Source organism: Schistosoma haematobium, chromosome 4 (genome assembly GCF_000699445.3).
Source record: "Schistosoma haematobium chromosome 4, whole genome shotgun sequence".
Taxonomy (NCBI): domain Eukaryota; kingdom Metazoa; phylum Platyhelminthes; class Trematoda; order Strigeidida; family Schistosomatidae; genus Schistosoma; species Schistosoma haematobium.
Genome location: NC_067199.1, coordinates 9059848 through 9075387, shown reverse-complemented (window position 1 = coordinate 9075387; position 15540 = coordinate 9059848). Strand labels below are relative to the sequence as shown.

The 15540-nt window shown below is 29.7% G+C and overlaps 1 protein-coding gene across 1 annotated transcript in view; it reads left to right on the top strand.

Annotated features, from left to right (window-relative positions):
- MS3_00007325 (uncharacterized protein) overlaps nucleotides 1–15540 on the top strand; it is a 30993-nt gene that overhangs the window by 3086 nt on the left and 12367 nt on the right. Inside the window, exons 2-4 of the mRNA XM_051215587.1 lie at nucleotides 340–437; nucleotides 1173–1260; nucleotides 5223–5327. Coding sequence (XP_051066119.1) covers nucleotides 340–437; nucleotides 1173–1260; nucleotides 5223–5327 — 291 coding nt within the window. The remainder of the gene's footprint in view (nucleotides 1–339; nucleotides 438–1172; nucleotides 1261–5222; nucleotides 5328–15540) is intronic.

Here is a 15540-nt window from a genome sequence, read left to right as displayed (position 1 = left end):
CTAATAAACAAATACTAAATCACTGATTTTCACATCAGATGTTAGTATTGCTAGCTGTGGTGGAAAGGAACGATCACAAGGTTTGATAAATATCTCTTGCATGATGAACAAAATGAATTATATATAGGCATTTTTACATACATTCTCAACAATTCAAACTTACCTTTCAAAATGATTATTAAAAATTCTAACTTTTAAATCTCTAACATAAATAAGATAGTTAAATTTGCGAAATCATATTTGAACTCCATGGAATACGCTGTGTATGATACATGTCATATTTGTTTTTGTTGCATTATGATTTTTCTCCTCTTTCCTATGTGCACACAACTGTTATAGGTATGGCATAGAAGATGCTTCCGTTGTCAGCACTGTGGGATGGCCTTAAGCATATGTAACTATCATGGTGGGTATGATAAGAAGCCATATTGTGCAGCGTAAGTTCATTTGAATCTTACAATTGTTAATAATTTTTGACAGATTAATGCAAATCACAACAATGACTATCTTTATAACTTTAGTATTTACAGGCTTCAAACGTTCAACAATTTTTTTTTGCAAGTTTGGTCCTAATAAGTCACAGAAATTATTGATGATTATAAGTCAAACATATACACTGCGGTTTCTTACAAGTGAGCAAAGTTTGAATGAGTCTACAAAGATACTTTTCTTCCCAAACTGCCACTACCTGGGATAATTTCTAAAACCGTGGAAAACTAAATGACGAACTTCTTACAGTCCAATAAACTCACCAAGAACCCTATACAAATGCAAAACTCAGGATGTTCAGATCTTTTTGTAGTCACATTAGCGTTAGTTAAAATTTGATCGTTCACATTACGAAATGCTGATACAGGCTGGTGTCAGAATTGTGAATTGCTGGTCTAAACGTCGATGGTTTAAATTCTACATGGTTGTGTTTCGGATTCAACCTCAGGTGAACCAGTAAGCGGACACTACTCTTGACATCCGAAGTAGGTCAAAAAATCCATTCATCGGTCGGTGGTTTTTAGTGATATAATGGTAGATCCTACTTCGTGACAAGAACTATTTCCAAATGAAAATAGTATTCATAAATTAATCGTTCATTTAGGTCAAAAAGCTTTACTTATATTTCTGGAACTTTATTTTTCTAATATGTTGTCTACAATTTACTTTTCATTTTTGTGTAGACACACTCCAAAGCCAACCTCATTTACATTCATTCCGGATACACCAGAACTATTGAGAGTAGCTAACAATACAAGAATGTTTAGCAGTGTAAGTGTTTTTCTGTAATCCCAGTTGTCTTCTTTAGATCACTTTGATGACCATTCTTTAATGCGTGACATTTTTATTGATCAAGCTAGACACAATTTTAACCACGGACTAAGGACTAGAAATAGTCTCTTTTTATCAAAAGTGACCTGGTATTTTGAACAAACATTTAAAATATACTAATAAATAATAAGTGATTAAATAGGTATCTACCCTTGATTCATTTGAAATTTCATTCAAAGCTTTTTACTATTCAAATACATAGATACTAGAAATCTGTTAGCGTCTGAAAGGATGGTTTGATCAAATGAATAATATTATTGTTTTTGATAGTAAGTATCTAAATGTGATGAAAAAGGATAAATCAAAATGACATGATATTATCATACTCCGTGCACAAAAGTATTAAAAAATACATTTATGCATCTCAAACTTATACACAGAAAAAGAAACATATACACTCAATTCCAATCAATAAGTTTTAGGATGACCAATACTTAGCTGGTGACTTGAGTAAATTAACACCTATTACAACTACCTTATTCAAGCCAGACTGACTATCATAAATTACTTTTACTAAGTGAAAATAATTGTTGAGATAAACGGAAGTTTGTGATGGATGAAAATACATATGTAAATCAAATTGATGTACATTTATTCGATAAATGAAATTTCATTTTGAAGTTTTGTAATTTAAGAACCTAATGATGAAGTCTCCTGATTTACGGAAATTTATTCTCACTAACGTAAAGATTTTTGGATTATTTCTCATCCAAATTACAAATATGATAGACGTATAGATAATTTAAAATCTTCCCTACTAAACGTTTCGTAGAATGAAATACAACAGGAAATAACACCAATCATCAGAGTGAACATTTATTCCTAAGTATATTAACATTATTTCATTACAGGAAGTTTACAGAAAAAATAGACTTATTCGTACTAGTTATTCAAGTCTTCCTATTGATGTTTAGGACTGCAGTTGGCCCGTCTCTTTTGCAAATGTATGCATCCTGAGCGGATCGCCTCGATATTGCTATGAATTCATAAGCATTCAAAGGAAAGTGGTTGGTGGACAGCATTGAAATCCAGGACGTGCGTTTAGTCCTATTCGGGACATGTCAATCGGTTGAAGCTTCATTTCAGATTTATTGACTCCGGAACCCAAATTCAGTATCATCTGTCGCGTTCAAAGTGAACAATACTGTGTTCGAGTCTCGGAGTGAACATCAACTCCCGAATAGAGGTATATCCCTCTGACAAGTCGCAACCAGACCGAAACGCATCGTGGATTTCACTGCTAACCACTTTTCATTCGTGCTCATAATAATTTGACTCTTGATAGATATAAAGTAGATAATGTCAACTTTGAATTCCACTTTTATTAGAGACGCCTAACAAACAAAGTTTCTGTGGAATGCTTTAACAAAATATGTTTAACATACACAATATATAACTACGTTTATGACTATATTTAATCAATAAAAATCAACTTCTATTACTTCACAGAAATTATAGGATTATTACTTAATTGTTTGTTGATTCTATTACTGTCCTAACATTATGATAGCTTATTACATAGTTTATAATAATGACTTACGAAACAGTTGTATTAGTTAGAGCAAAGCAAAAGATATTCAGTCACAACTAAATTGTATTTACTTACAGTTTTCAGCGAGCAATAATGGCAGTAATGACATATATGAAAATGGCAAAATGATGATGAGGATTTAGAGCATCATTTCTAGTTATGTCGGTTAAGGTCTGAAAATAACTGGTCTTCATGACCTCTTGAATATCTGTCAATATCTGACAGTCCTTAACAAAGATACAATCTTTGAGATTCAACGAAACCACGCCAAAGTATGTCAAACTGGGTTCAAATCTAAAACCTGATTGACAGTCAAGCGTAGGTGAATAAAGCTGCTCTTTACATTTGACCGATTCTCAGTAATAACATCTAAGACTATGAAGCTGAGTGAAGCAGCTCTGAGTCTCATGAGAAGCACTGATTTTCTGAAGATTAAAGACGAACTTGCAGACAGATGCTCACTAACAAGAAAACAGAGTTCGTGGTTTCCTGCAGACTGTCTCTTGTCACCCAAGGTCGACCTTCTTTGACGTATCCTAGTAGGTTTATGTCTATGTTAACCAACAGTTCAACAACAAAATAAATATGATAAAAGTTTATACTAATGAGGGTTTATCATGATATCCCACCTTATTACACAATAGGATCTTCTTTCATTTAACTAAGTCATATGCTATCTACCATAGAATGTACATTTTTTATTGATTTGAAATTTGTTTAACCCAAAATTCAAGAATTCCCATTGAGACTGAGATAATTGAAATCTGAAAATGAAACAAATAATCTTCAGCAAATTGTTCTGCAAGTTGATTGCTATTTTGTGCTCAAACAGGAAATTATACAAACCGTAGAAAGACACACTTTCAAGTTATAAAGAATTAATACACACACATGTCTTATATTTGTTGTTGGTCATTGAAATTCTCTGTCCATTGTCTAAAATATCTTAACATAGGTATTATTTCGCCATGATTTGAATAATTCTGAAGCATATTTACAACAAATTCCATATACTTCAAAGCCTAATATTTTATTAAAAAACCGGCTGAATACATTCCATGTTAGTTTGGTTCATGTTATTTGTTCGTAGGTTGTAATAAACACGTTTATGAGATCACCATTCACTTGATTGATTGTTTGAAAGCACAAGATTGTTGATAAGAAAGTGTACTGGTTGACGGATTTATTTTGTCACTATAAAAGTTTTTATTTTTCAGTTATGCTTGACTGGTCATTTAAGTGTATTTCTTTCACTGAGTGAAATATTTAATTGAAAGTACAGAAAATATTTTAATGAATTCCGAGTTATGAAAGCTATTTAACTGAATGGCATAGGGAAATACAGAAAAGTATTTTCCTAATAAGACAAAGTATTTTGTCCCGTTTCTTACTAATGTATAAGAGAATCTGAAATTAAATTTAGGACTATCTTCAAATGATTGTTTTGATCAGTCTCATTTATAATTATGATTATTTTATTTAAAAAACACTCTTCGTCAAGAAGTCATCAACACAATATAACCCATGTTCAGGCAAAATGAACAAAACTCGGATAAGAATCTATCTATCAAAAGACAATGAAAGTATATATTGAGATTAAAGTAGTTAGTTAGTCAGTCAGTCAGTTACCCGACTATGTACACAATTCGGTCATGTATGTTTTGGAGCGATAAGAAAAAAATCACAAATTAGATGTTGTATTTATAGTTATATACTAGAAAGATTTGCATCAAGTCCCTTTCACTTTTATAAGCTTAATGAGTATAAGAAGGCTATATTCTTACTACAGCCCTATATAATATATAGAACGGTTTATTGTTAAACAAAATGTCTTGGATAGAGTAATAAAACAAGATTTTACTTTTCGCATAAAAAGTTATCATTCTGTCGGTCTATCTTTATCGATTATTTAACGTTTTGGGCTATTATTAGCAAGAGGGATAAGTAAACTAGGTTTAATTACTGACTGGATCACCCAATAAACAGTTACATCTAGACAGTATGGCGTATTTGTAGCAATAAACTAAATATGGTCGAAACTCAGAGAAAGTATAGGTTTATTTTCAGACTTCTGAAGATATTTTGTGTTAATTAGTCCTAGGGAGTACGACACCTAGACTGTACAATTTATTTTTAATGGATACAAATGTATACTAGTAAGTGATTGGACTACCTATTAGTTCTGTCATCATCCATTTTTCAGTACACTGTAATGGTTACTGAAGAATACGGAGTCATATAAACCATTCTTAAAATCAATTAATTTTTTAAAGTAAATGAACACATATTCGTTGACTCTTCATGTCTACGCGTTTAATAAAATTTACAACATTTTCTGACCTAAAAACAAATATATATGTATTCATTCTAGATAAGATACAGTGCAGATGCTCAACGTATTAGAAGCAAAATCACATCATTTCCAGATGACTTGTGGACTCAACATACATTGAGACTATCAAAACAATACAGTGAGGTTAGCTGATGCATGACAAAACAAAAGCATTTTCATTTTGACTGTTCTTTTACAAAATCCATTACATTTGCTGACAATATTTGTATAGCTTTTATTGTAATAGTATGTAGTCAAACAAAGACATTAGTCTAATGAAATAGCTGAAATTACATCTAAAACGTAGATATTACACAATACGTGCTTGTATTTGTATTTGAGTACAGAAAACTTCTCATGATTGTTTCTGTGTGTGTTAATGTTAATTTTTAAAAATGTCCACTACTTCTAAGCATAACAGATCATACTGACCTATTAACTTCTTTGTTGATAATCCAATATATTATTCGTTTTATTTTTTGAGTTAAGAACTTCAGTTTTCATTCTAAATATTTTTTTCGGTGAAATACTGGTTATAAGTGATTCTCATTTTTGTTATAAATAGAGTCTAATGTGTAAATTTGAATCTTCCCCATACATATAAACTCAACAGTTATTGATCAAAACTATTTTAAATTAAATAATTATTAATGAACAATTTACTTCTTTTAGTTAATGATTGAATTAATCATCTGAGTCATGGAATCCTTCATATAAACGTAAATTTTTCCATGTATTTAAGAAAGTTTAGTTTATTATTATTATTATTATTATTCATAATAATATTATTAATACTGTGTATACACGTATAGGTAATATGTTGTTCCGAACTAATTTGCAATAGTTTTAACGAAATGACAAAATATCATATTTATAACTCTTTAGTCTAGTTAGATTAGTTAGTATTATGATTATTGCTACTGATAGTTTGCACTTGTAAACATGTTACTTTTAAACTGATAAGATATATATATTTAACAAGAGAGTTCGAATGGTGAATGACCATGATAGTATAATGACAAAAATTGTAATATCGATCCATACTTTGTAAATGATGACAAAATGAGGTTGTGTAACTAATACAGGTTGTGCATCAATGAAAGATGTGTTAATAATTAATATACTGTTGATGAGTTATGATATCATTTAGGTAAACTAACCGAACTAGATGTTTGAGTCTCATTTACTAAACATGATATCTTTGAAATTTTATATACCTATACACTGAGTGATGGCTGATTTGTTGAAAAAAAGATTTCACTGAATTCCGTCAAATTTATCAAATAAATAAGAATTGTTTAGATTTTCATGTCTGAATATGTAAGCGAAATTTTATATGCTAGAATACATATTGTTATCAGTAAGACATATTTATACAGTCATATTGAATATCTATGTGTGTAACAGGTTTGATGTACAATACTTCATCAGAATTTAGCTTTAATTGACTCATGAATTCAACTACTAAAAATTAGTATTCCTTCTGGTTCTAAATTTCTCAGTAGACAACGCCTACAACCACAGATATGATTATCTGGTGTATCAGATATCATGACACCAAAATATCTACAGTGATCAAGGATTACTTTTCTTTAAACTCACTAATTAATACTGATCGTTGACGTTAATTCATGATTGAAAACCCCTCTTAAATACATTACAAAGGCATACAAGTTATCCCAAAAATAATTAATGGTTTTATGTTATGGTAAATCCATCAAACGACTGTAGCTTTATTCGACTCAATGCAATTCTGAGCTTAATAATACGACACAGTGAATTCACAGTTCACAATATGATTAACATCTTGACACAACATACACTAATTGCTAACAGATATTATAATTATTCAACTTAAATAAACTATTTCAGACAGGATTATAACCTTCGGTTATTATTATAACACTTGTCAAGTTACAATAATTTAGTCTGTAACAAATGATATACTTAATTGTGGTTAGTTGTATGGTTGTATTCGTAGACTTTCTGAAGAAATCTTTATTTGTATACTACACACTTTTATGGTTGACAGACACTTGACAAAAATGTTAGTAGAGCAAATATGAAACATCGATTGGATGTTTCCTTTCATATGCTGTAAAACTTATGTACACTGTCAAATAAAGCTAGACAGGTCACATGCTATCTCAGATCAAAACTACAAATGTAATACAAGTATAAGGAAAGTTTTCACCATAATCCCAACTGTTTATTCAACCAAGGTCATCGCTAACATGCCTTTATCTAAGCTCATCTAGCCACCTGTATATACACATGAGCTTTCAGAATACTGACTTAGTTTAAATGTTTCCTGCATAATCGTCATATTTAACCAAATTTTCGGGTTGGTCAACGTCTAGAAACGAGTAATTGTGAATGAAATGACCAGAAGACCATTATATTTGTTTTTCAATGATCTGTTCAGTCATATTACTCATAAAATATAAATGCAAAACATTTACTTAAAACGCAACCGTTGAACAAGCCTCTTCTTTAAATATGGCTGATATTTCCTGTGATTTCAGAGAAATGTTATATTTTAATCATCAAAACAGACATTCCAAATAACATTTAATTGGATATCTACTTTGAATTCTTTCTAATATAGAATGAATAATTGAAACATATAAAGTAAAATTGAAAAGCATCTTTATATTCATAGGAAAAAAGTTTTATATTAGTATCCATGACTTTTTGTGGTTTTGTTAAATACTATTCATTAATATTAAATATTCACCATTTTAAGAATCAAAATTTTAATTTTTTTTTCATTCATTTAATTTTAATTGCTCATTTTTGTTTTTGGTATTTACTATTTACAGTGGGTAAGTGCATTCCACTATTTGTATGCATGATTTTATTTCATTCTGTTCCAATAATTTATATGATCATTCTGTTTCTAGTTTCAATTTTGATTTGTCAATCTTTTCTTTTAAAAAAATGTGATTTTGATATTATTATTTTTCTGAATGACATTTATCTAATCTCAGTGCCTAGTGAATTTATTAATTAAAGTAGATGATCTATTGATAAACGAAATTCTTTGAACTAGTTATTAATTTCAATAGTTGAAATCATGAGTCAATTGATGATAGACCACCATGGAAAACCTGGAAGCACTGGACGGCCGTTTCATTCTAGTATGAGACTCCTCAGCGGTGTGCATCCAAGGTCCCGACCCCTGCGAGATTCGAACCCAGGACCTGTCAGTCTCGCGCGCTAGCGCTTAACCATTAGATCACTGAGCCAGTCGGCATCCAACAGTGTTAATGTCTAACCTCAACCAATCCACGACCGTGGATGCGCACTGCTGAGGAGTCCCATAATAGGACGAAACGGCCGTCCAGTGCTTCCAGATTTTCCACGGTTGTTCACCTTCAGTTGACACATGAATTCAACTATAAAATTACTAAAATCTCCACAAAACTCCTTCTGATAGTTATTAATCACTGATTATTTCAAAGAGCTCATATTAAAATTATATTGATGTTCAGTTAAAGGATGTATAACTGTTCACTTAATACTTATATATTATTATTCAATTAGCTTTTATAAAAGAAAAATAACCTAACAAATAATTTACAAAATGGAAAGTACTTTAAACATGAATTTTGTTACAATCTAATATCAGCTAAAGTATATTCGGAAAACCAAATACCACTTAACACTTAACCTATCTTAGTTTAAAACTATTAAAAGAAAAATGCTGACGTTTCTGACTCTCATTATTTGCTGATAGTCATAGAACCATGATAAAATAATGGTGAATTACTACTTTTAATTCTGAATAGTTTTCTAGAGGATGACGTATGTTGATGAAAATAACCATGAAACTATGCAAAGCATTCCATATGTGTTTATGAATCAAAATCTATTCATAACAAAATTAGAAAATCCTTAGTCACTAAAAGTTTATTGTTCAAAATAAAAGAAGAACAAGTGACTACAATTAATAATCTTTTAGATAAAATCAATTAGTCAGAATCTGATTAGTAGTTTTACAGCTGAGACATTATGATAATATTAATTTTAATTATTTAATTTCAAATAGCGTAATGATAATAATAACAATATCTTACTCCAATATACAATTTAAAATATCTTTATTACATAAGACTTAATTTATGCATTGACATTTTTATTTCTTTAATTTTATGCGTATAATTGAAATATCCTTTAAATTAATTTGGAATTATAGTTTTGTGCTTTTACTCTTATGGTCCATTGATATTTTCTGATTGTTAAGTATTATTTTTAATTGTTAGTATTGAACTAATTGTTTCGTGATAAGAGGCATGTTTAATAAACGACAGTTATTATTAAGAATTGGGTTGTTGTTGTTGTTGTAGAAGACCAATAAATAATCCCCTAAAAATATAATAAAACAATTTAGTTATTATCAGAAGGGGGGTTTGTGGATATTTTAGTAATTTTATAGTTGAATTCATGCGTCAACTGAAGATAGACAACCGTGGAAAATCTGGAAGCACTGGACGGCCGTTTCGTCTTAGTATGGGACTCCCCAGCAGTGTGCATCTACGATCTCGCCCTGCGGGATTCGAACCCAGGATTTATCGGTCACGCGCACGATCGCTTAAACTCTAAACCACTGAGCCGACATCCAGCAGTGTTAATGTTGAACGTCAACCAATCTATACTAGGACGAAACGGCCGTCCAGTGCTTACAGGTTTTCCATGATGGTCTAGCTTCAAATGACTCATGAATTCAATTATAAAATTAGGTTATTGTTTAATATTTTATCTATATATCAATAATTGTAATGAGTTATTTAAACCAGAAGTATTCCCTGCATTAAATTAAATTATTTACTAACAAGTATTTATAATTGTAGATGAGATGTTAAGAATTTTATTATTTCTTTAATCAAAACCATTTAATGAAGTAAATTTCAGACTTACAAGAGAGAAAATGAATGATGTCTTGAAAATTTTGAACATTGTTTCTTTTTGTACATTAAGAATTAAGTTTGAGGTTTATGTTATGACAGCGAACAACTGTGATGTGAATTTTGACTCATATTTAGCTATTTAATTTAAAATATTAATATAAGAATGCAAATAATGAGTAAATGTAATGCAAAATATCCTTCAGCCAAAGTTGCACTGTATCCTCGAACACTCTCAACAAAGCTCTCAACTAGTGAATAAAGCAAAAAGTATGGTGATTTAATTTTATGCTGATATTTATTGAACCATGTGATGTGTCCTTAAGAATTAAACATTCAGAACGGTAGTTTCAAAGGCTCTGTTTCAACTGAAAACACCGTTTAAAAGTTTGAGACGAGTATCATCAAAAAGACTATTTTGTAGATAATTTGAGTTCGAGTTTTGCAAAATAAAGCAATACCCAACAAATGAGACGGTATTCATGATTGACGTTTTTGAGGATCATTTAATTTTGCTAACCATACTCGTACCATACTGAATTTCGTTTATCAGAATGGTTTGAATATTTTATAATGATAACTGTTATTCCTAATGTGCTGAATAAAAACAAACTATTTGTTCACGGATTTTCAGGGTACACAATATATCTAGATGGCAGCGTATATCTAAGAGCGAATATTGTTTACAACTATAAACAAGATTGACACTGAGCAGTGAATGTCAAGTAAACTACATATTATCAACTTTGAGGCCCTAGATCTTGGTAATGTGGACGTGTAGCTCAGGAAAATAATCTCAGCTGTTTTGTTTTCTGATATTAAACTTTCAACAGTGAAGCTTTCTAAAATTTTCAAAATTAGTCCTTTAAAATTTGAGATTACATTTTTGCTTAAAATTAATCATACATGTATAAATACGTTATGATCCTCATAATTAGTTCATCTATAATTCTAATTAGGAATTCATTTTAAGCGTGATATCGACAAATGAATAATTCAATCAAATAGTTTATTTTTATTTAACATTCAATTACTCTACATATCTTTGTTTCATCAATTATCTTTTATAACTAACCGTAAAATAGCATTCATATATGTATCTTTTGAAGTTTTAGGATTTTATTATACATATTTATATTATGGATACATGCAATTAATTTAAAACAAATATACATATATATATATAGATTAATGTTGTTTTATTTGAAATTAAATAAATGATAATATCATTTCATTTGTCCTCACTTTCAGTAGAATTTCATTTTACAAGAAGCATTTATAAAGCATATTTTCCAAGATTACCATCTATACATTGTATTACATATTATCTATTTATTTATTTATTTATCATGTGAAGTTCACATTCCTTTTTTATATATCATTCTGTAATGGTTATTGTTCAATTTAACTGATAGTTAAATTTTGAGCATTTGTTTTAATTGTTTCATCCAACATACGACGATACTTAAAATGATAGTTTTGATAAGTGTCATGGACATGTGACTCTAGGTAATAATCTTATTTATTCACGTGTCTGATGATGAAATAGATAAATGTAACTGTCACAGTCATGTTAGAAAAAAATATATATATAAACACATAGAATTAACACATTGAAGAGTTTAAACAAAGACAGAATCCTTATTCATCAAATATGAATTATTTTCAAATTAACTGACAATCAGCTGATATTGTAGTGAACATGAACGCAAGTGCGGGACAACCAAATGTGTTTGAATACAAAATTAAAGAATCTTTTAATAAAATCGGAGAACTATACAGCAAACATTTCATTTGTAAAATGTCAAGCAGTCATCTCAGACTTCATTGTTCCTTCATTTCCACACCAATCATTCTCTTTTCTTCGATTTTCTTAACCTTCTGCCGTCAAACATCTCACTTTTTATAGCTCATATCTATCGACCTCAGTAGCATACACCACAATATCAGTTAATCTATAATAAAAATACATAATTATCTTAGTTTAAAAAATTGAATAGAATAGTGTTAATGATCAGATCTTACATATAAATTTATTTGATTTCAGCAAGTTTTTTGAGTTTTAACATTTAATATTTTAATTATTGTAAATATATTCCGAATATTATTAGCAGATAATCGTTATGAATAAAATATGCTGGAGCGTAATAAATTGTTCACTGTTTTTTTAAAAGATGATCCTTCTTTTCGTTTAATTGAAGTACTGTAAATGTACATTATTGAAGCCCAACATTTATTACTTATCATGAAACATGTCCCAATCACTCAGTAATTGTTATTGTTTAGACAAATTTTAATTATTATTATTATTATTAAAGCTTAGTAATTAGTGAGAATTTTTGAACATTTGTACACTTGATGCGATAATGTTTGTTATTCTTGCTTTACATAATCGATTATATTCGACGGAAATGTTCAGTTATAAAAGAAAATTTGATTAACATGATGAAAGGATTTTGCTTCTATTAAATCCTTAACTCTAGTAAGAAAATGCTTAACCGAGAAGTACAAAATACTTACCTTTTGACATTTAGTATTGTTATTAATGATTGAATAAGACAGTGATAATTTAACTAATTCGAAGTATAAGATAGTGAGATGAGAAGGAGGTCAAATTTACAATGATTAATTATCTTCATATGAATACATCGTTTTACTTTTGTCATATAGTTTATATTTGTATGTACCGCTAAAAAAGATGGGAAGGTTTTAAAGATTGTTTTGTTTGAAGTCAACGAGGTGACCTAAAATATTCTTTATGTCTTAAGTATTCGAGTCTAGTTGTGAAACTTACCACTAAAGTGCATATACAACCATTTGACGACACCCAAAAAGAAGAAGATATACATTTTCAATTTTTTACTAGCCACTTACTGGATGTATATCTCAAAACATTTAAACGTCGAAAATTGTTTTGGCGTTTTAACGTAATAAGTAGACAACGAATGTTTTGCAGTTTTGAATGAACAACCTTTTTTCGCTTACTTTAAAGAAAGTTCTTTATAATAATTTTTATAGTTGTATTGCGTGAGTTCAGTAATATGCTATCTACCTATACTGATTGCTAAATTACAAGGAGGCGGGTTTATCAACTGTAGCTATTTACTCTTCTTCTGAATGGATATCTATCATTACACACTCATAATTCTCTATAATTTATAAGTATTATAAACTGAAAGGTATATTATTCTAACTGTTTTCAATCGGATTCCTCATATGTCGCTGATATATACTTATTATAACTAGTTGAATAGTGGCATAATGGGTAGTTTTTAAAGAGAAAACTTTGTAATTATGTAACATTGTTATCGCTTTATTTTCGTCTCATGAGCGGCGGCCGTGCAAGTTGACCTTTCAAGTACCAGGAAACGGTAGATTTCTTGTCGAGTAAAGTTTTACTTTAGTAAATGGCACTACTATCCACTTGCACAACGTCAGAAGCCAAAACACGCAGTGGAATACCGAACCTACTTTTAATGAAATGAAAAATGGTTATTCTTTATTTTTCAATGAATAATTCACCATGATAAATAATGTAATAGAATAATGATAGATACTGTACAATATATTCTAAGTGCAATTTTTACTAATCATAAGATGTAAATATTTACATAGCTAGCGGTAGTACAAATTATTAAACTGTGTGGTCATTCGTCAGCAAACATCCTTTGTTTAGTTTAATGTGTTTGTTTGAGTGTATATCAGTTTATGTGAGTCTGTCTTTATCATGCATATTTTGCTTACTGTTATATATATATATTGCTACTAACACCTTTCGTAACAGAATATTTTGTCATTTAATAGGCTTATGTACAAATAATAATAATAGTGATAATAATACGAATACTAGTCTTGAAGACTATGCATCTGTCTTTTTCGGTATTCATTGCCTTTTCAAACAAATTTCTTTATGACCAAAGAAAAAAAACATACATTTTTTCAGATGCGAATTCCGATGTAACCATGTGCTTGAATTTTTTTGTGTAATTCAATTAATGATACTAAACTGTGAATAGATTACTCTATAGAATCCAAAAACGCTTTTATGTTATAATACACACAGACATACATTAAAACTATTTTGACTGAATAACAGAGTATGAAAAGAAAGTTCTTTTTCTCTAAAGAAAACACGCACACACGAAGTATAGAATCACCAAAGCTTTTGCATTTCACACTAATAAAAAGTTTCAAAATATATCTAAATACTTATTCATGTATTATCGGGATTTTATTTAGCAATTATTTAAACAATGTTGCGGAAACTATAAATTACACATTCGCTTACATCAATTAAAACTATAACAATTAAAGTATTATTTTCAATCAATTTTGAGTTATTGTTCTGATTTGTTTATAGTTAATTTGTAAAATATTAAACAACTTTAGAAGACATTAAATTGATAATTAAATAACAAATGTATTAAACAAGAAAAAAAGTACTTTCAAAGATCATAGTTAAATATTAGTAATGACTTGGTTTTTTTCTGATGGTAAATTTATCTGTTGCTATTTTCAGCAAAGTTAATCCTCATGAGGTAATGAGTTTGTAGGTATCATTACCAAGGTTTGATTTGATAATTTTGAATAAGTTGAGCATTGGGTAGGTTGTTATAAATAAGTAATATATTTGATTGATCACATATTATTCTTATTGTTCCGTTGTACTATTTAAAATTAGATTAAATTTAATTTGGTTATTCATTCTCTGAAGAAGTGACTTACACTAAGTCACGAAACGTAAGAAAATCCTATTTTTCCACTCATTGGGATATTACAAAAATATTATTTATTTATTCATCAGGTAATGCAATAAAATGAACAGCTGTCTCGTCACACAGTATAACTAATCAACACTAAGACTGATCTATCACTAACTGGTGACTAAAATCTTATTTCTCTAGTCGTTTAGTACCGATCGAATTTTATCGAATAGGTTTTGACGTAGTCTCTTATTTGAATGACTCAACATTTCGCCGTGTTGTGAATTTAAGTAGCATGAGGCAATTGGAAAAAAACGGTTTGATGCTTCCAGTGATATTCGAACTCAAACCATCTAGCTTCACTGTTTGAGACGTTAAACAGAACTATTCGGATAGCGTTTGACAGATCTATAGGACACCAGTCCTCAAGAATACAATCATACCTAGTTAAAGCATACAAACTATCACGAAACTTGGATTTAGTGTTTCCTGCTGACTACATCCAACCACCTTACACTAATTAGCTTTGTGCACATGAGATTAAATCAGGTATATCTAGGTTTACGTCAATTAACCGTAAGAATGTGATTCTATCTCATGGTAGCATTTGTGACAATTTCACTATCGACGTGGTTCCAGGTTACAGTTTTAGAAAATTCATTTAGAAAGAAATCATCAGTCAGTAAGTGATTGTTACTTATTGTGTTCTTTTGAGGGATCTACGTGTTGTGAAGATAGTTATCATGA